Source organism: Periplaneta americana, chromosome 9, assembly GCF_040183065.1.
Source record: "Periplaneta americana isolate PAMFEO1 chromosome 9, P.americana_PAMFEO1_priV1, whole genome shotgun sequence".
NCBI classification, from domain to species: Eukaryota; Metazoa; Arthropoda; class Insecta; order Blattodea; family Blattidae; genus Periplaneta; species Periplaneta americana.
The window spans coordinates 61,867,689-61,889,237 of record NC_091125.1 but is presented as its reverse complement, the minus strand read 5'-3'; the positions used below and the strand labels follow the sequence as shown (position 1 = coordinate 61,889,237).

Here is a 21,549-nt window from a genome sequence, read left to right as displayed (position 1 = left end):
TATCACCTTCATCTCATTCAGACGCTAAATAACCTAAGCTGTTGATAAAGCGTCGTAAAATAAACTACTAAAAATAATTAGGCTATATGAAATATAAACAGAAAGTATTATGATGCTGTAGATTATAAGTGTGTTTTAAGAATTTTCGAAAATACAGGCTTTTAACATATTTAATACCGGTGCCGAAAATGTGATTTTTGTGTACCGTCACCTGTCTGTATACAGAGGTACTTATTTTCTAAACTGTTGATCGGATTTTGTTTCTATTCAATAGGCCTATTTACAAATTAATTTACCCAAAGGATGATACATTCATATAAAGCATAAAAACTTTTTAAGTGCATATTTTTCATCACTCATAACAAAATTTACGTATGTTTCGCAAGCTCTTCGGGGAAAAAATTCCGCCCCCTAAATTCTGCTGTCCATTGGTAAATATGGGCCTGGATGTAAGGCTACTAGAGTTAAATAACTGAAGTGGTCATTTTAAGACACTCACTCGCCTAATTTTTATGACTTATTTTACGTTGCCTGTTCTATAAATGTCCACATATGGGCGAATCCAGAAATGCATATAGAGTGTTAATTGGGAGGGCGGAAGGAAAAAGACCTTTGGAGAGGCCGAGACGTAGATGGAAGAATAATATTAAAATGGCTTTGAAGGAGGTGGGATGTGATTGTAGAGATTGGATTACTCTTGCTCATGATAAGGACCGATGGCGAGCTTATGTGAGGGCGGCAATGAACTTCCGGGTTCCTTAAAAACCATAAGTAAATAAATTAGTTCCATGAAATGTGCTTTATGAATGAAGTATTGATGACTAACAGTACATTGCAATTGATGTGAGTGTGTAATAAATAAATAAATATTATTACGCAGAAATTTCTGGCAGTGTCATGAATTAAAGTGAAAAGAGTAAGCAAATTTTTGAGACTATCAAATGTATCAAGTAGCAATATTTGTACAAACATAAACTCGTACATGTGTAACTTTCTGATGTATTTAAGTCATGGAAACTAATTTAATAAATGTCTAATTATATTTGCTATATACCTAATTTGCAGTATTTGGTATAGGAACAAAACAACGTTTCAATTCATGATGTATCTTTATCAAAACTACCTTCTCATGTAATACTTACAGGATACAAGAAAACTTCCCAGAAAAATTACAGTTGCTTTGAAATACATCGCTGTAAATATCATTTTTGATTGAGCAACCTGCAACACACGAAAATATTTTGGACACATTTTTCTTAACTAAAACGCAGTACAACATTTAATTAATTAAAGGACTTGAAATAGCTGATAATTTGTCTATTTAGACTGTGTAGACGATATCTAAAAAAATGACCAACTCTAGCAAACACCACACTTGCCTATCACCCAGTCTTCGGTCGTAATGAATTGTCTCAAAAGTACTTAAAAGCCATTAAGTAAGTGTATATGAATGACCAGATTACTATTCAAACACACAGATTTACTGTGTTATCCATCTTAGATTTAATGTTATGGTTTATTTAGCGACGCTCGCAACTGCAGAGGTTATATCAGCGTCACCGAATGTGCCGGAATTTTGTCCCGCAGGAGTTCTTTTACATGTCAGTAAATCTACTGACATGAGCCTGTCGCATTTAAGCACACTTAAATGTCATCGACCTGGCCCGGGATCGAACCCGCAACCCTGGGCATAGAAGGCCAGCGCTATACCAACTCGCCAACCAGGTCGACTCCATCTTAGATTGCAGACTTTTTAGACATTTATCGCAAGTTAACTGCAACTGGACGCAAAGTCGCTTCTAAAAAGACAGGACTCAATAGTGGTCATTAGTAGACCGCGTTCGAACCGAATCCAACCGAAGAGAAGTTTACAAATACATTAAGGACGGTTTTCACATAGGGTACTGTACGGGGACTGTGTCGTGTCCTCGAGAATGGGTAAGCAGTATTCTCCAGTTGATTTATATTGACAAGCAGCCACCGGCGTAGCTCTGTCGGCTAAGGCGCTTGCCTGCCGATCCGGAGTTGCGTTCGGGCGCGGGTTCGATTTCCGCTTGGGCTGATTACCTGGTTCGGTTTTTTCCGACGTTTTCCTTAATCATAAAGTAAATGTCAGATAATCTATGGCGAATCCTCGGCCTCATTTCGCCAAATGACAACTCGCTATCACCAATTCCATCGACACTAAATAACCTCGTAGTTGATACAGAGTCGTTGAATAACCAGGTAAAAGAAAAATATTGACAATGTGTTTTCGATTTTCATATAGGAGTCTGTGCGCGAACTGTACTGTATGAAATCACTTGGTCCCGTAATCCTGGTGGTAACAACACAGTATGCGCACAGTCCTCTATGTGAAAACGTTGTGTAAGACCTCCCACGGACCGTCTTCAGGTAACTTCGGGTGTTTCCGCTCCCTATACGGGTATAGCACCAGACATCTAGAGCTTCCGAAGCTTCTGTATAGCATTTCTCTGTTGTTCTGTTATGTTAGTCGAACTTCTTGTTTCATTGGAAACAAGCTGGAACTCTGGGCTGGAAGAAGAGTTAATAATACTGGTGCAAGAGTAGGATCATTTCACTGACTCATCTTTTAAACGACAAAAGATGGTCTGAAACTCCACCTCCTCATCACGTGCCCTCCACAAATCATGAATCCATATATTTTTGCTCTTTATTTTCTCTTCTCTCGCTTTTGTAACACAAGGCAGGACGCACAAGCTGTGACAACGTCTTCCTCGACTGTACCCATGATTACTACTAGCCAAGAAGAAGAAGAAGAATAAGAAGAATAATAAGAAGAAGAAGAGATGTATGTCGTCGTCTTCCTAACAAGTATTAGGCCGAGTGGCCTGTTACGGTCTCAAACTAGAATTTTCAGTCCATCTCTTAGAGATGTATGTAAATTGAAAAATATGAGAAGAAACTGTCCACGTACAGTCCCCGTACAGTCCCTCATGTGAAAACCGACGACACACGACGCAGTCCCCTTAGAATCAACACACAGTATCCCATATGAAAACCGACCTTAATGGTGAACAGAATGGTAGTCGGGTGGGTAAAAGACAGTGTACTACACAATACCAATTCAAATTTAATTGATGCGTATGTGAAATTTATATTTAATGAAGCCTTGTCGACATATTGAGAGTTCAACGTGCATATGTATGCAATACACTCACAATACGTTCGTTATTTTCATTTTATATTAAAGTAAGTGAAAAACTAGGGAACATAAAGAAATGACAAAGAGCATATATTATTTATCATAAACGAAAATATGAATATTAATACAACTAATCATTTATTCCGTTCGCCCATTTTACAATACAATATAAATTATTGAAGAATCATATTCATTTTTTCTCAGATTACGAGAAGATTCTACAATCTTTCAACACGGCAATATTGATTATGTTCATAATGAACTGAATGGAATTTGCTACCAATCTACTATATTTTCAGAATTTTTGGTTTCGTCTATAGACATCTAAATTTCATTATTTGCTACTATTTACCTTATGTAATGCCACTTTTATAGCAGATTTTGAAATATTTCCAAAACATGGAATCACTTGGTGATTTCCTGTTTATGTATTTTGTATTTTTTTTTTTTTTTTAGGAATTCTTTATGCAAAAATTTCCAAGTTTTCGAAATGGAATAGTAGCGAGAACAAAGGCATGACATAAATCTTAAAAATTCAATTTGATTATTTTGAAATGATGAAATTGAGGATGTTCCTTCCTGTTCCTTCACTTGTAAAAGTTTAAAGCTGGTTATTATGTCTTTTAGAGTCACAGTGCTGTAGTATGAACAGTCTCTGAACACTTCTGATTTATAGATTACCGGTATATCAATTACATTGAATTATTTTCCCATCACTAGAAAAATACTATCTATCAATTTTCTGTACAAGTAATTGTAATTTGTAATACTTATTTACCTTCGATATATTTATAAACTTTTAATCACCAACATTCTGCTGTAGATACGTCCGGCCACCGTATTACCTTTCAAATATCTAGTTATGCACAACGAGTGTATGAATTCTCCTTCCCCTTCAGGACATCGTTTTTGCTGGAACGTGACTAAGAGTCTGCTTGATTCAGGGGTTAGCGTCTGAAAAGTCCGCATCACATTTCATACATAGCTCTATACTTTCCCCATCAGAAGTGTCTGCGGTCTCAGACATGCTTTCCTACAGAGGCATCTAAGTTTCAATGGAGATTTTGGCTCGCAGAGATATCTTTCCGTGAAACAGGGAACTTGGTAGAGTGAGAATGTAATTTTCTGGTAATGTTTTCTGTAGCGTTTTAAATTAGGGACAGAGTTCCTTTACGTTATTTATACAGGGACATCATTTTATTTTTACTAACATTTTTAATATTAACCTGGCTATATCTTTGGATTAAAGGTCTAGAACCGAAAACACCGCTGGCTCCCCCTTCCAAGACTGGAGTTCGATGATACTGGCGTAAAATACAAATCACTTTACTAGGTATAGGAGGGAAGAAAAGTAGTTCATCCATTTATGTAAACTAGGAAATATCGCAATTTCGAGTTTGATAATTTTCATTAGGTTTTTGTTTAATCAAAATACAGTACTGTATTAATACTTAGGGTGCTATGCATAGACATTTCGCTAGCCCGCGCTACGAGCGAGATAAACTAGCCCCGGCTATCGAGTGATTACTTGTACAGGATTCATATCATATATCATATCATATCATATATCATATCATATATCATATCATATCATATATCATATCTGAAACTTATTATCGAAGCTATTTCTAAACCACTAGCCTTTATATTTAATTTGTGCATATCTCAAGGTGTATTTCCCTCAGCCCTAAAACATGCTGTGGTGATACCAATTCACAAGTCTGGTGACAAAAATAATCTTAATAATTACAGACCCATTTCACTATTACCTAGTCTCTCTAAGGCATTTGAAAAATGTATAAAATCACGGTTAATAACATTTTTAGAAAAAAATAAACTACTAAATGATAATCAATTTGGTTTCAGAAAAAATTTGTGCACTGATGATGCTATTATGGCAGTTACCTCAAAAATAATTCAAGAATTAGATGTAGGAAATAAATGTCTAGGAATTTTTCTAGACTTACAAAAAGCTTTCGATACGGTCAATCACAGTATACTTTTGAATAAAATGGATAGATTAGGAATTAATGGAATTGCTTTAAAATTATTTAAATCTTACTTAAGTAACAGAACTCAAGCAACTAAAATAAATGATCACCTTAGTAAATCACGTAACATTGACATAGGTGTACCTCAGGGGACGATTTTAGGTCCTGTTTTGTTTTTAATATATATCAACGATTTACTTAAAATTGACATTGAGAAATATTCTGGTACTCTGTATTCTTATGCTGATGATACTGTGGTTATATTTAGCGGTTCGAGTTGGAATGAAACTTATCAAAATTCTAACAGTGGTATTAATATTATTAAAGAATGGCTGGATGCTCACTTACTTTCTTTGAACGTTTCTAAAACAAAATTAATACCATTTTCATTAACATCACATGGCCTTGAGCAACTAGAAATAAATAATAATATAAGTATAACTATACATGATTGTAACCTACCTACTTGCTCATGTAACGCTTTGAGTATATCCTCACAAGTTAAATATTTAGGCATTATTATTGACCAACATTTAAAATGGGACAAGCATATCTCCTTTCTGTGTAACAGATTGCGTAAAACAATCCACAAATTTTCCATTCTACGCTCTTATTTACCTGTTTATGTTCTGCGTACTGTGTACTTAGCTCTGTTTCAATCAATAATTCAATATGGTATTTTAGGTTGGGGAGGAATGGCAAAATCGACTCTCCGTCCTTTAAATCTGCTCCAAAAAAGAATTATCAAAATTTGTCTATATAAACCTTTTGATTACCCAACAAAATTAATTTTTCAGGAATTTGGCGTATCAAATCTAGAACAAATTTATAAACAAAAATTGCTGATTTACTTCCATAAAAACCACAATAAATTTAAATTTGATCCTCATGAATACCAGACGAGACAAAACTACAGTTTCTTTCTAAATACTCCCAAATGCCACACAACTGCTGGATTAAAACACAGCAGAAATTTTGGACCCAAAATATATAATACATTAATTAGAGCTTACCCTGAGCTAAGTACACTTAACACACATAGATTTAAGAAACAAATCAGATTAATTATTTAATTGTTTAAGCTAATTGAGTTAAAAATTGTTACTCTAATATTCATGTACTTCTTTATTTTCTATTTGTATATAGACATATTACATGCTGTATGTATTTTACCATTTATTAATGTGATTGTGCTCAATGAACTCTCGTAATTTTGTGATATATTTTGTATAACTGATCTGAACTGCGCCCGAGCACGAGCTTCTGCTCTTTCGGGCTGCAATGCCTAATGTAGCTCAAGTGTATAGTATTAATAAATATTATTATTATTATTATTATTATTATTATTATATCATATCATATCATATCATATCATATCATATCATATCATATCATATCATATCATATCATATCATATCATATCATATATCATATCGCTAACACTGGTTTATGAATACGAAACACGTTAGTTCGCTGATCATCCACCGGAAACCCGCGCTAAGAATGTCTATGAATATGGCCCTTAGTATTTTTACTCACGAATTGAGCTATCCATTTGAAGGTATTCATTATGCAGTGTATATTATACTGTTTACAGCACATCAGCGTATAATATAGAGAACTAAGTTGAATTGAAAAAGTGATTATAATATGGATATTTAAACGCATTTTTGAAAATGGTGGCCGTTCATTTTGATACATGCTTCAGTTCATTTGTTCATATTATCGCACTATAGACTATTGTACCTAATTCCAATTACCAGTTTCGTCCTTCGTACGAGTAACTCGTGTTGAAATAATTCTGTATCTACTCTATAAAGGAGTACCTTACATACTGTAAATTCAATCTTCACTTCTGCCCGATCCGAAAAGACAAAATTACTCAGATATGCTATCTACTGTCCGTCCAAGTGGTTTTGTCGCAGAGTTGCAAATCACGTGACAGTTAATTCCTTAACCATGCCCTTTTATTTGTTATTTTTAACAGTTGTATAATATTACGTAGACGTCCAATTCTTAACAGAAATGAATGTTTTCAGAAAAGAGCTAAGACAGACCAGTTACTAGCCAGAGGCGAGCAGAAGCGGGTGGGGGAAATCGAGCTACGACGTAGGCAAACACACAGTACCTGTGCGAAAATATGATTCAATATTGAAAGCTCTTTCGTCACTAGAAAACGCGAACATATTTCTGGAACGTACTATACTCACTAACTCAGTACTGCTTGACTGCATGTACGCGGCCTTGATTCTGTGTGGAGAACGATTGGAAGTTCACTAGTAGTGGAGGTGGGAGTGAAGTACATTCAAAAACTCAGGTACAATAAAAATTGAAGTAAAAATAAAATGATGTCCCCGTATATACGACGCGAAATCCTCGATTTTACCTACTTCTGAAGGAAGCTGTCTTTAGACTTCTATAGTCTGTTCAAAATCCATCGCGAATATCGGATCTAATGCCAAACACGATGAGAACACAGAAAAAGATCGTTAGATATAATATAGAATTTCGTCGTATTGCCCTCCTGTTTATCTAATGCAGGGAAACATCGATTTTACTTCTGAAAAAACTACAGATGTAGTTTTATTATCTCCTCAAAATCCATCATAAATATCCAATCTGATACCGTTAGATCGTTGAGAACGAAGTGTATAGTTGTTATATATATAGACTCTAATTATATTACTCTGATTTTAAGCAGTGAACTTTAAACCCAAAAATTAAGATTTCATCGCATATGAAATATTTAAGAATTTTTTAATTTTTAATGGAAAATTTACACACTCATAATTCTTACCTTGCTTGTACGCGTTTCCTTCAAGTTAAAGTACGAACTAGAGACCTCCATAGTATTTATAGCAGCTTTGCAACTACATTATATTTGTGTACGGAATGTTGTATTTCCTCAGCACGTCATCAGATAATAATGCAATAAATGCACTCCAAGTGGTGAATATAATTTTCACGTTGCTGTGTTTCTTACTTAAGTATACTTCAAAATTCGTCGTTGAATAAAAATTTACAGAAAAATTTTATTAGTACAGTCCTGCTCAGAACTGTTTGTAGGAAGAGGATACAGGATTTAGGACGTTCATTACTTTGAATGAAAAGGTTTGTGCGATCGTTGTTTGAATTAATGTAGAGTTACGCACATAGAATTAATTGTTTTCGATAAATCACATTAAATATAATGAAAACATTGTTATAGTGGTATCAGAGTTGATGCTTCATGGAATAAGTCAATGTTGCCAAATCTTGTAGGTACATCACATGTCGGTCTGTTTGTGATGCAAGTTGAAATACATTCCTTTGACAGCTCTTTGCAGATTTGTTGGCAATTCTCAACAGCTTCGTTTAAATAAAATACATAGCGAATATACAATTTGAGGGAGGTGGGACATGATGGTAGAGACTGGATTAATCTTGCACAGGATAGGGATCGATGGCGGGCTTATGTGAGAGTGGCAATGAACCTCCGGGTTCCTTAACCCTTTCTTACCTATAGATACTATATGGTAATAATTAACTTTATAGCATTTATATACTTGCGTGTTACATATGAAAGTAAATTTCGCTGGATAACTTCTATTTCAATACATTTTCATCAATATAGTTTTGTTTCAAATGTTGCCACTCCCGTAACTTGGTCACTGATTTGGTCCTAATACAGCTATTTGTTTCAACATGGATTGCTTGTAAATTTAATTTGGGTTAGAAAGGGTTAAAAGCTATAAGTACAGTAAGTAAGCCGAATATCCTAGAGCATCAATAATGATAATAATAATAATAATAATAATAATAATAATAAAATTACTGTTATTATAATTATAATTATTATCATTATCAGATTGGATATTATAGAATATATAATTATAATAATTACAATAATTATTATTACAATTATATAAATATTCTGTAATATTATATATTATAATTATTACTTTCACAGTGAACTGCACACAGTTACGACATGAATGTACATATGTATGATTAATCAGCAGTCGGAAGATAGGTTGGAACCTCGTAAGTAATACCAATAAAGTATCACTCTTGATGCAACTAATCCAGGAGATAATGGGATAAGATGACCCTTTGCTTTTCCTCTGCATTGCATACATCGCTGGCTAGTAACATATGTGTAGTTCATTATAATTAGACATGAGATGTATATAAACAATTATTGTTCTTCCTCTGACACACAACGTCAAGAGAGATGTACTGCCTGATAATAGATGTACAGTCTTAGACAAAAAAAAAAGACTGGCTGCCATACGCTAAGTTCCCTTCGGAAGACTTCCGTTGATTCCGTGAGAGCGTAGGTTTACACGTGAAGGAATTATTTATCACGACTCCGCTCTGTTTTTCCTTTGTTTTGTTTGTTTGTTCCTTTTTTTATTTGCTTATAGGTCAGATGTTATGAATAATCTATAACGAAGATATATTCAAGAAGTAAATTAGGTGCAAAATAAACATCCTTTCCCTAGTCGTGTGGACCAGCGCTGCCTGAAATGGACTTAGACAAATTCACGCTACAAGAAAGCGGTAATTTTTTGTGTCTGAGGCTTACACACCAGCTGGAACCTTAATCAGAGATAACGACATGCGTTGAAAGTGTGAAACATACATAATTATTTCAATTAAAGAAATGTACTACCTAATCTAAATTGATTGTTCAAAGGGCTAAACATTGCAATTTTTAATAACAGAAATTAAGAAAAAATTACAGATAATCTCAATACACCTCATTATATGGAAAGCACTTGGTTGAAACATAACTCCTTTTATATCAATTTGTCGCCATCATCGTTACTTTACCTTCTTATTGTTAGTATTATCCGCTATAGGCTTATTAGTTTGCAAGACGAATTTGATTACTGATTGAATCATGGATACTATTACGCTGATTATGTAACTGATATGTTTTTATACTTAATACAGTGGAAGCTCTTAAGTTCGACAGAAGTCAAGTTCGACATCCTATAGTACGACTGCTTACGTAGGAGAATTAGACACGCCCCTATACGGGCACTAAGAAATGGGTTTGCCATTTGAATGGGAATTGGTTCTGTGTCTTGTAGTGATACTTTTGTTAAAGGAAAACAGAATATTTTATTGATTAGGACATGCATATTGATTATTGATTTTAAATTAATGAACTCTTCTTTTTCTATTTTAAAATTGTGCCGTTTGTGAGACGGAACTGTCGAAACCCACTGTGGTACTAGAAGCGCATACACAAGTCTCGGGGCGGGCAGGAAATGCAAGTACAGTACTGTATTCGTTGATGGATAACCAATAAGAATGTGTATTCATTTCACCTGCCACACCCAGTACCCTTATTGGACTGAACTTTCAATTCTGTTCTGTAAAACTTACAAGAGTCCACTGTAGTTGAATTTTTTCTTTGTGATAATGACAATATCATTATTATCATCTTCGTCACGGTTAAGCCTAGTGCCCTGTTATGAATTCAAGGAGAATGATCTATCTCAGTGGTCGTCAGGACTCGCTGAAATGTGCCAAAGGGTACGCGGTACTGTCCCGTGTGTACTGTCGTGCAACAGGGAGAGATAGAGAGCATACACTCTAGCAGCTACGGAGTGCACCCTAGTGCACTGCGTTTTCCGCGGCTAAGAGAGACTAGCCCCAGCGTGCTCTGTGCTGACGACCCCTGATATATCTCATCCCAGGTCTCACTGCCCGTATTTTGATATTACTTGTGTTCTGCCTACAGCAGCCGTGGCGAAAAGGCCATGGTGCGCCGAGCCACTGTGTAAGCTGCATCGTGCATAGCACCCATGGAGGGAGGCGGACAACCGAAGGGGAAGTTAATGTTTAGGACGTGTAACGAAGAAAGAAATGAACAAGAAAACAGGACACATTATCACAACCTAAAATTAACTGTCTTCAGAATGTCTCTGCGACAAAGTTTCAAAATCAGGAATTATGTCACTTACTGCCAATCGTAGTTGATCACGAAGGTATTTGTCTGTCAGTCGTGATCTAAATTTGATTTTTACTATTTTCATTGTTGAAAATAATTTTTCACAAACGTAAGTTACAGCGAACATGGCTTCAACAGAGCAAGCGAAAGAACGAAGCTTCAAATATTTATTTTTTTCCAAAGATTTGAAAAGTTCAATATCTGTCAAGTCCTTACATCTAGCTTTCATTTAACGTCACATTGTAAATATATGAGTTTAAATTGAAAATCTAACCGCATTATTCGTACATCTGCTGTAAAAGAATCGACGTACAGAGATGATAATGATAATAATAATAATAATAATAATAATAATAATAATAATAATAATAATAATACTAATAACACTTAACCTTTTAATGTTTCATCAGTAACATGTAGTAACTTATAATGCCGTTTTATGTTATACAACCGTTTTCCTAGTAATATTTGTGAACAAATCATACATTTAATATTTTCATCATATTTTAAGCAAAAGAATGCATCCTCCCATCCTACTTGAAAAACTTTCGTTTTTTTATAGAGGTACATGGTTTCGAGAGAGATACGCCACTCGCAGGTCCAAGACAAATACAAATAGAACGGAGTTTGACTCCAGTGAGTGAGAGGGTGGGGGTTGCAGGTAGGAAGCGAGAGAAAAGCACTGCGAGCCACAATGTGCTCGTGAGTCGCATTTTCGCCGCGGCTGGCCTACATGATCTTTCCAGTGTTTCCACAATATTACATCTCTTAGAATTAGAGTACTAGACTTTCGATGACCAATTCCTTTCAAGTATCCACATTATTCTTCTTAACCATGAACCCATAACCTGCCACGTGTCCTAGAAAACTCATTTCAGAATTTCTCTAATTCTTTCTTGCCGGCCAGTCAGAACCCAATTTCTGCATTCATAAAGCGACGTCAGAATTGCCATTCGTTTATGAAGTTTTAGTAGAGTTGTTTTGTTACAATTTTCAAAAACTTTTTATTGTGTGGCATAATGTTTGGAATTCATTTAATTTATTGCGTACATTTCTCTTATCCTTATATGATATAATGTACCCAAGATAATTAAGATCACTTTTCTGTTGAATATGTGTAATGTATAAAAATGTTTGCCCTTGGTTTATTACTCTGAAAGCCATTAATTTTTTCCCTATGAAATTTAAAGGTTATATTCATTAGAAATAATTTGTAATAGATTGGTAGCTAGCTGCAAATTATCTTTAGAGTCTGCAATTAAAATCTATCCATCAGCAAACAGAAATGTGTCGATATATTTTCCTTTGGTTTCAAAATGATTTTTCAATGTTCTTATCCATTGCACAGCAACAGACTGCAGCAAAAGGAGGCAACTAAACTAAAGAATCGGTTTCATTGACTGATTGGCTATATTATGGGACAATAACATGTACAACATGTGTCTTATTACGAACAGCGTGCAGTGACCATTGCTCTAAGGCGGAACACTGGTCTGATATTACAGCCCCGATAACAAACTCAGTATTGTTGCGAAGCTGTTGCAGAGTTGTGGGTGTTGATGTGAAGTACATTTCTTTCAACATGCCCCACATACATACATACATACATACCTACAGTCACCGGCGTGGCTCAGTCGGTTAAGGCGCTTGCCTGCCGGTTTGAAATTACTCTCGGGCGCGAGTTCGATCCCCGCTTGGGCTGATTACCTGGTTGGGTTTTTCCGAGGTTTTCCCCAACCGTAAGGTAATCTATGGCGAATCCTCGGCCTCATCTCGCCAAATACCATCTCGCTATCACCAAATCATCGACAATAAATAATCTAGTAGTTGATACAGCGTCGTTAAATAACCAACTAAAAATACATACATACAGGATCAGAGAAGGCCTGACGGCCTTATCTCTACCAGGTTAAATAAATAAATATTACATACATACGTACATACATACATACATACATACATACATAGGTACATATATACATACATACATTCACTTTTATATATTAAGATAATGAAAATATTAATTAAATCGTCGCTCTCGGTAACGTAGTCGGTATAGCGCTGGCCTTCTGTGCTTGAGGTTGCGAGTTCGATCCCGGCCGAGGTCGATGACATTTAAGTGTGTTTAAATGCGACAGGCTCATGTCAGTAGATTTACTGACATGTAAAAGAACTCCTGCGGGACAAAATTTCGGCTCTCCGGCGACGCTAATATAACCTCTGCAGTTGCGAGCGTCGTTAAAAAAATCCTAATCAAATCACCCACGACGAATTCTATTTAATCATTTTCGAAATATTGCATTTACGCTGCTGAAGTTACCTATTTCTAATAACTCTTATCCTATGTATTCACAACAAAATGTTAGTGACCTTGCTCCATCAGTTCAATCACGGATAAGAAATGTGTTTAGAACAACGGATGCTAGTTGTTCAATAATGAGACGTCAGGGAATTACGCACATGAAAATAATATAATAATTGAAATGAAATGTTAATGACGTTCATTTGAAATACAAAAACACAATGACGGCTTAATCGAAATCTACTCTAACGACTATGCAACTTATTTTATTTTAATTTCTAGACTTTGGCAGAAATCGAAATTTGTTCCTATATCCCTAATACTGTAAAAGCATTTCTTGCCACGTCGTTTGTGTGTCTGTTAGTCTGTGTGAAGTAATTTTTACATGTGTCTTTATTTTGAAAAATTATTGTAAATATATATACCGATAACGCTTTCTTTTGAAGTAGGTATCGTTTATTTGTATTTGAAAATTATACAGGGTGATTCACGAGGATTTACCGTCCCTTACGGAGCTTATTTCCGAAGACATTCTGAGCAAAAAATGTCATATAAACATTTGTCCAATCTCAATTTTTTCATAGTTAAACTAATTTGGAATTGTTTGTAAAATACCATTATTCATGAGTTTTAAGGGTAAAAGAATATTACAGATAAACAATGAACTATTCAGGAATATCATTTCTTTAATTAGCTAATATTCTGAAGCTAAAGATGTGTTGTGAATTCCATAGTTGCTTCGTAAAGAATATATTTTTTTTAACCACAAAATTACATTTTCTTACGCATTTATCACAATTGTTACAAATCACGCCACTCTTGTAAATTCTTTAAGACTGTACATTAGGATGTATAATTAAACTGTAAAGAATAAAGTTCCTAAAGTCTCATGATTTGTAACAATTTTTTATGGTAAGTGCGTAACAATGATGTCATTTTAGTTAAAAATTGAAAAACAAAATCTGTACAAAGCAACTGACAATACATTTTAAGTTTCAGAACACTAGCCAATTAAAGAAATTATACTTTTGAATAGTTCATTCTTTACTTGTAATATTCCTTTACCCTTAAAACTAAATAAAAAAGGTATTGTACAAACAACTTCAAATTAGTGTAACTTCGAAAATATTGAGATTAGGGCAAATGTTTATATGACTTTAATTGCTCAGAATGTCTTCGGAAATAAGCTCCGTAAGGGACGGTAAATCCTCGTATCACTCTGTATATTATAAATGTTATTGAGAACTCACTTTAATAATAATTAGTACTACAATTTTATTGTTATAATTAATGGCAGTTCTATGTTGACCTTGTGTGCTAGATGTAAGCACATTCACTCTTAAAGTTTTCACCGCGGTGGAATAAAACAATATTGAATTTTCTGGAGGAAAAAAAATCACATTAGTTTTGAGCAGGATTGTAGTTCGATTGTTATTGGTCAATTGAGAATCAGTAAGCTTAGTGATTTGCTGAAAGACTTTAGCATAGAATTATCAGGAAAGTTTTTTTTAAGTTTCGATTGTCAGCACATAAACAACATATTATAATAGGAAGTTCGAATGGATTTCGAGTAGAGATTTATTAAATTGGGAAATATATTATGACTGAGGAGAGGAGAGGAGAGGAGAGGAGAGGAGAGGAGAGGAGAGGAGAGGAGAGGAGAGGAGAGGAGAGGCGTTATGGAAAGGACAGGAAAGGAAATGTAAGGGAAGGGAGAGAAAAGAACGAAAATTAAGGAAATAAAAAAGAAATGGGATAGAAGATAAAGTAAGGAACCGCAAGAAAAGGAACGTAAAGAAAAAAGGAAACGAAATACCTGGGTAGAAGGAATAGGAAAGAGAAGGAAGTGAAAGGAACAAAATAAAAAAAAAATATATAAGGATAGGAAAGAAAGGAAAAACCTGTTAGTATAGAATAAGAGATTGTAGATATTTTACTGAGTTTTACTGAATACAATTTACATTTCCAACTGCTGTATAATCTTTATAATAAGAAAATTATTGTAATTTAGTAACACCGATGTTCAAATCAATAGTCATTGCACTTCTTATATTTTTTAGAAACTGTACTAAGAATATTTGTAAAATGGCTTGAGAAATATAAAATTAAACAGCAAATTCAGGAAGAAATTGTGACAGCAATAATAAAATTCTCAAAGGAACCATTTATATAGCACACGTAGCATTTAAATAGCCCAGCGGTCATCAGCTCAGAGCACCCTGGGGCTAGCGTCTCTTACCCGCAGAGAACACACTGCACTATGGTGCATTCGTATCTGCTAGCGGGTATGCTCTCTACCCCTTCCTGCTGCACGACCGGGCGCACAGGACGGCTCCGCTTACCCTTTTCCCATTTCAGCAAGTGCTGACGACCACTGAAATAGACATTGTTGATTTCAATAATTGTTCACCTCACTTCAGTGGAAATTGTTTTCACGAAGAACATTATGTAAAGTGATATCAAAAACTTTTCCCTATCATTTTTAACTACGTCCTGATTGAACATATGCAGTGTAAAATATTGCTAGGGCAACTGAAACTTACGATTAAGCAAAGCCTGCATGGTAGAGTCAAAAAACAAGGTACAATGAAAATGTAGGGAAAAAGTTTTTTATGTCACTATTCTTTCCTCTTGTGTAAAGAAAGAAAAAGTTGAGAATTAATCTGTATCCTTGAAACAAACACAGGTTTTTTGTGTCGGATGGTACAGAATAGATAAATAAATTTTTGATATTCTGTACGTATAACATGAATTCAAATGTCCTAAGTTCTTGGGTTCTCTTTGATTTATTTTACATAATTACATAATAATTGTTATAAAAATTTGTAGATGTATGTGGAATACTAGAGTTATGGTTTTAAAAGGAAAACTGGTTTACAAATAATACTGCATCTCATCATTTCACATTTAGAGTTGTAATATTTCCTTATTTATGTATTTCCCGTGATAGTGACCTATAATGCTGTAACGATTACGCAATGGAAGTAAAAAGCATTGAATTCACAAACAACAGTAGGCCTACAGTTCGTAAGAATGATTTATCACTGAAGTGCATATCTTACAGCTGATAATACTGCCTAAGGTGTCGTTCAAATCCATTGTTTGAATAAATGATTACAAGTTCGAATGTGTGAATTCCACAGGCCGTGCAAATGAAGTCAAATGAGGCGGTTAGAAACAAAGAGGTGTAAGTGACATTTCTAAAAATAATGATATAAGTGTATCCAGGGTAAACTAAAGCATTAAAAATTGCAGTGGTAAAGGGATATATCTTTTAACCATATCACACATTAACATTATTTAATTACTTACTTACTTACTGGCTTTTAAGGAACCCGGAGGTTCATTGCCGCCCTCACATAAGACCGCCATTGGTCCCTATCCTAAGCAAGACTAATCCAGTCCCTACCATCATATCCCACCTCCCTCAAATCCATTTTAATATTATCTTCCCATCTACGTCTCGGCCTCCTTTGCTGTGGTCGTGCCAAAGAATCAGTCCCATTCCGAGGCTTATTTGAAGGATTCGTAACAAGCTGTTTTTTTTACTGTGATGGGTTGTTAGCCCTTCGTCCAACCCCCAAGCTGGAGGACACCCCTCATCGGCTGTCTGCGACTGCTTATTCAATACGTATATTCGCAGCTACCCTCCATATCTGGAGGCCGTCTCCTCGATCCGCAGCCTGAGGACGCGCCATGCCGTGGTGATGGGGACCCACAATACATGGACACATTAACATTTAAAATTAAAAATTCACGGAATTTTCGAAAGCTTAGTAACTTTTAATCACATTTTTTTTTTCGAAAGTAACTTAAGTGCACTTACACCACTTTGCTTCTGACCGCCTCAGATATTGCCTTACTTCTTGAAATTAGAAAGAATGCCTTTTGTGTGGAAAGTATGATTTTATAATCGAAATTAATATAAAATAAATTAAAAACGGGACAGCCTATGGAGAGCCAATGCTTTAGGCTACTATTAGATTGCTGGCATCACGTCCACATACCTCAGCAAACGCGACAGCCCATGGAGGGCCAATCCTGGTATCACGTCCACATGTCTCAGCAGAAGTGGTCGGCTATCCAAGTAGTATGATGAGCTCCTCCTAAAAACTATTTCATTTGCTATGCAAATCTGGTTTTCAGGTAACAGCTCCCTGTAAAGCAGGTTTGAATAATTTCAAGGAAAAATTGTTCCGGGGCTGGGTATCGATCCCGGGACTACCTGAAAACTAGATTTGCATAATATATTCCTTAATGGAGGTACGTTAACAGGAAGCCACAATTTAAGTCACGCAGAATTTATGTGCACTCAAAGTTGGGGTTCTGGCGTCTTGTCAGCCCATTTGAGTTGTGTGGATATCAAGGAGAAATTGTGACGGTGTCGTGTATGGTTCGTGGGGTAGCTCAGTCGGGAGAGTATTCGTACGCTAAGCGAAGGATCACGGAATTGATACCCGGCCCCGGAACAATTTTTCCTTGAAATTATTTCATTTACACTAGTTCTATGTAGTAACTTGTATTTTTGAAATTTATAGTTCCAGAAAACAAACTATGAAAAGCAATATATGCAGCATAATAGGCATAAGAGAGCGGAATTTTTGCGTAATACGTAAAATATAGTACGTTGGGAATGTAAGCCTATGTGTCGTCGTGACACTAATTTCTTGTTACTGTCTGTACTACTTGTCGCTTGGCAAGTATCTTGTAAATAGACTTTTAGACTTCACTTAACTCTTTATCAGTGTTTGTTGCTCATGGGGAATGCTACATTTCCATTAACACAAGAGTAATAGTGTCAAAATAGTGACGTGTTTCTGTGACAGGATTTCCAGTATGTGGTAACGCGAAAACAAAGTCAGAACTGGACATTTATTGCTCTTTTCATACCTTCTAGCAATTCTTCAGATGCACATGCGTAGTAGCATTTTCATTTTAACAGTGGGGTGACATAGAACCTTAGTTAATAAAGCAACTGACTGCAAATTGGAAGGTCCCTTGTTCAAACCAGGTTGTAGTGGGACTTTCCTCCTGATAACTTCCAGGACAATTTTAAGTACACTCGGCCTCTTGTTTAATAGAGTACCGGTTATTTACGGCGGTAAAAGTAGGCCGGAGTGCAGAGTACATTATCTCCTTCTGGTGTCGAGGTCAAGAAAGTATGTAGTTCTACCTGCATGCCCTCATACGCATTGCTGCTTCACTTTTAAGAGTTGAAGTTTCCAGAACACGGATAAAACTTTGCGACATCCAAAATTATTGTTTATAGCAAATGTTCTCTTAGGTATGCATTTTTTTTTTGCATTTTTTGAATTCATATAAAATATTAATACTGTACTTGAAAAAGCTGCTATAACTGTTTCGATATCTAGTTAGAATCTAAAGTATTTGGAGAGGAAAAGAAACATTTCATATCAGGAATCTACGAGGAAAAATAAAACCTCATATCAAAAAGTAACCCGAGGAAGTCACGACTTCGTATTAGTCGATTTTGATAAAATTTAAGTTGTGGTAAGTCTGGATAAATATACTACAAAATTTGTGTGAACGTTACAGAATAATGAATTCTTTAATCTTAATTTATAATTTTGAACCACTTTGCCTTCACTGATGCAGAAGTGAGGAGTATTTTTAGAGAACAATACAATGAAAACCGTCTACGCATTAGCTGTAATTTTGGTGGAAAATCAATTACTTGAGTGTGAAATTACCGTTAATATAGATAATTTTCAATAGGCCTATATTCCCCTTATTACAAGATATGTATAGTGTTATTCAAAGGTCAAGAAACATTTTAAAATTCTCTCGCTTTACTAAGGAGTTGGTTTACAGAAAGTACTACTTTTCCACAGTTTGAGACATCTGGCCGACATCTACGGCTGACCACTAGGATCCAGAATACAAAACAAAGGTTAACTTAAAAATAAAGTGCAATTTGATTTGCGGAGAGAATAGTTTAACTCATAAACGAATGGGTTTATTTAGCAATAAACCAATTTCTAATTTCAAAACATTCAAATATGGTCACCATTTTTTCTATAATTGAATAATTTATTTTAGAAAGGGCACAAGTCACATTTTCCCAATTTTACAGGAGACACAAAGAACTATTGAAATTAAAGATTTTTTTTTTCAATTCTTTGTATTGCATCTTCTAAAGGATACTACAGTAAAATACATTTTACTCACGAGTTTCAGTTTTTTTTAATGAAAAGGGTGGTTTCTATGGATTTTTTGTCTTGGCAATGTGCCCTTTCTAAAATAAACTATTCAATTAGTGGCCTATCTTCTGGGCAATGAACAGCATTCAGGAAAATATCTTCCGCAATATTTTCAATTTTTTTTTACAAACGCCCACAATGACGACAAATTGCAGGATCTGTACTTACCTCAATCCATCTGGAGTTCTGAATCTTCTAAGTGCGCTGGAACAATCTCTGTTACATTCATAGTAACACTGAATGACGACAAAACATTATTTTCTGACATGAATTTACAAAAATACACACATAAAAACCCATTCAAGAATAATTTTTATTGCTGTTTACATATTTAATTTGTCATAGCAATAATAGCAAAATAATTGAAACTAAAGTTTTTGTGGTAAATAAATCTTTTTGACTTATATAGATATATAGCCTATGTCCGTTTTTAGTGTAAAAATTAATTTTAGGTGTCAAACACTGTTTCTTTTTGAAAGCTTAGAAAGAGTGTTAATAATTACTATTGGTGTAATATTGTGGCACCCTTCTGGAATGTTCTGGTCGCGTCAGGGAGCTGCGCGCGCATCTAGCGAGAAGGAAGGCCCGGGGAAACGAAAACTCGAGTTTCGGTAGGAGCTGTAGCGCGGTATGGAGCAAGAGGAAGAGAACTGCGGTGACGGCGCGGAGCGGAGAGAGCAAGGGAAACATCGAGAAACGTAATTCCTCTCGCTGATTCTGAAAGTCACGCGAATCGAAGACTCCAGAACATGTGGTTTAATAAATGACACGGTGAGTGCCGACAGAGGAGTCAGTCAGTCTTCAGTGAGTCTTCAAGTCTACAAGTGAGCAAGGAAGCCAGCCTTCGAGAGCGTCTGGAAGACCGGGGTTCGACGTGCAGTAGAACCGCATCTGGAAGACTTGGGTTCGACGTGCAGTGAACCTCCATCTGGAAGACTGGGTTCGACGTGCAGTGGAACTGCATCTGGAAGACTTGGGTTCGACGTGCAGTAAACCGCATCTGGAAGACCGGAGTTCGACGTGCAGTGAACTTGAACAGTGAGCTAGAAGAACTAGCCAAGGCGAGCGAATTGTGAACTGAGAACTGACAGTTTTGTTCTGCCCATAGTGCATTGTGAACATTAATATTCAGGGAACGGATTTATATGGACTAAAAATATATGAAATATGTAAATATATATGTAGTTATTTTTACCAAAATATGGAATTAAATATGGATTTTTACCAAAATATGGAATTAAATATGGACTTAAAATTATAAAAAAATGACTATGTACGTTAAATATTGGTACATTTTAATCAAACTAAACAAAAAATATAATGGACGTACCTTATCTTCCAATGTAGTTTCAACAAAACACAATTTTTATTGTCTGTTACCATAACAATAGGTTACAAACATTTCTTTCAAGTGCTGAAAAGTGAATCTTCTTCTATTGTCTCTGAGGATAGATTTATACTGACTAAAAGAGCGTTCGACGTCACAAGAAGTAACTGGTACATAATTCAATTTCACAATGTCTGCTGGGGATAAGTCCAAGTTAATCTTCACTGTTGATTCACCACTCATCACAGCAACAACCTTTTGTAGTTCTTCATATCCAGGGTTTTTTGAAAGTACAGTGTCCACCTTAGCTCTTACTGCATCTGCAACTTTACCTCTACCACGATTCAGTTGTTCCACAGTACTATTTATAATTTCAAAACTTTCAGATAGTGAAAGGTGCCTATTTTGGAGACTTTTGAGCGTTTTTATGATGCATGAAAATGTATGCTGAATGTGAGCTAAGTCATTCTTCACACTTATGTCACAGGTAACTGTTTTCGCAGTATCAATTGAGACTGCATCTTCAGAGTCCAATGCAAGGAGAACATTGTTAATAGAGTCTATATGTTCGGCATAATATTCAACTGCTTCTAGCCAT

At 35.4% G+C, this 21,549-nt stretch overlaps 2 protein-coding genes across 2 annotated transcripts in view; both read right to left on the bottom strand.

Moving 5' to 3' along the window:
• LOC138705998 (lysosomal acid glucosylceramidase-like) overlaps nt 1–7,979 on the bottom strand; it is a 67,868-nt gene extending 59,889 nt beyond the window's left edge. The window contains exons 1-2 of the mRNA XM_069834863.1: nt 7,955–7,979; nt 1,143–1,221 (exon numbers count right to left, since the gene is read on the bottom strand). Of these exons, the coding sequence (XP_069690964.1) occupies nt 1,143–1,206 (64 nt within the window). The 5' untranslated portion in view covers nt 1,207–1,221; nt 7,955–7,979. The remainder of the gene's footprint in view (nt 1–1,142; nt 1,222–7,954) is intronic.
• A 12,412-nt stretch (nt 7,980–20,391) lies between these two features.
• LOC138705995 (lysosomal acid glucosylceramidase-like) overlaps nt 20,392–21,549 on the bottom strand; it is an 89,660-nt gene continuing 88,502 nt past the window's right edge. The window contains exon 11 of the mRNA XM_069834859.1: nt 20,392–20,624. Within this exon, the coding sequence (XP_069690960.1) occupies nt 20,426–20,624 (199 nt within the window). The 3' untranslated portion in view covers nt 20,392–20,425. The remainder of the gene's footprint in view (nt 20,625–21,549) is intronic.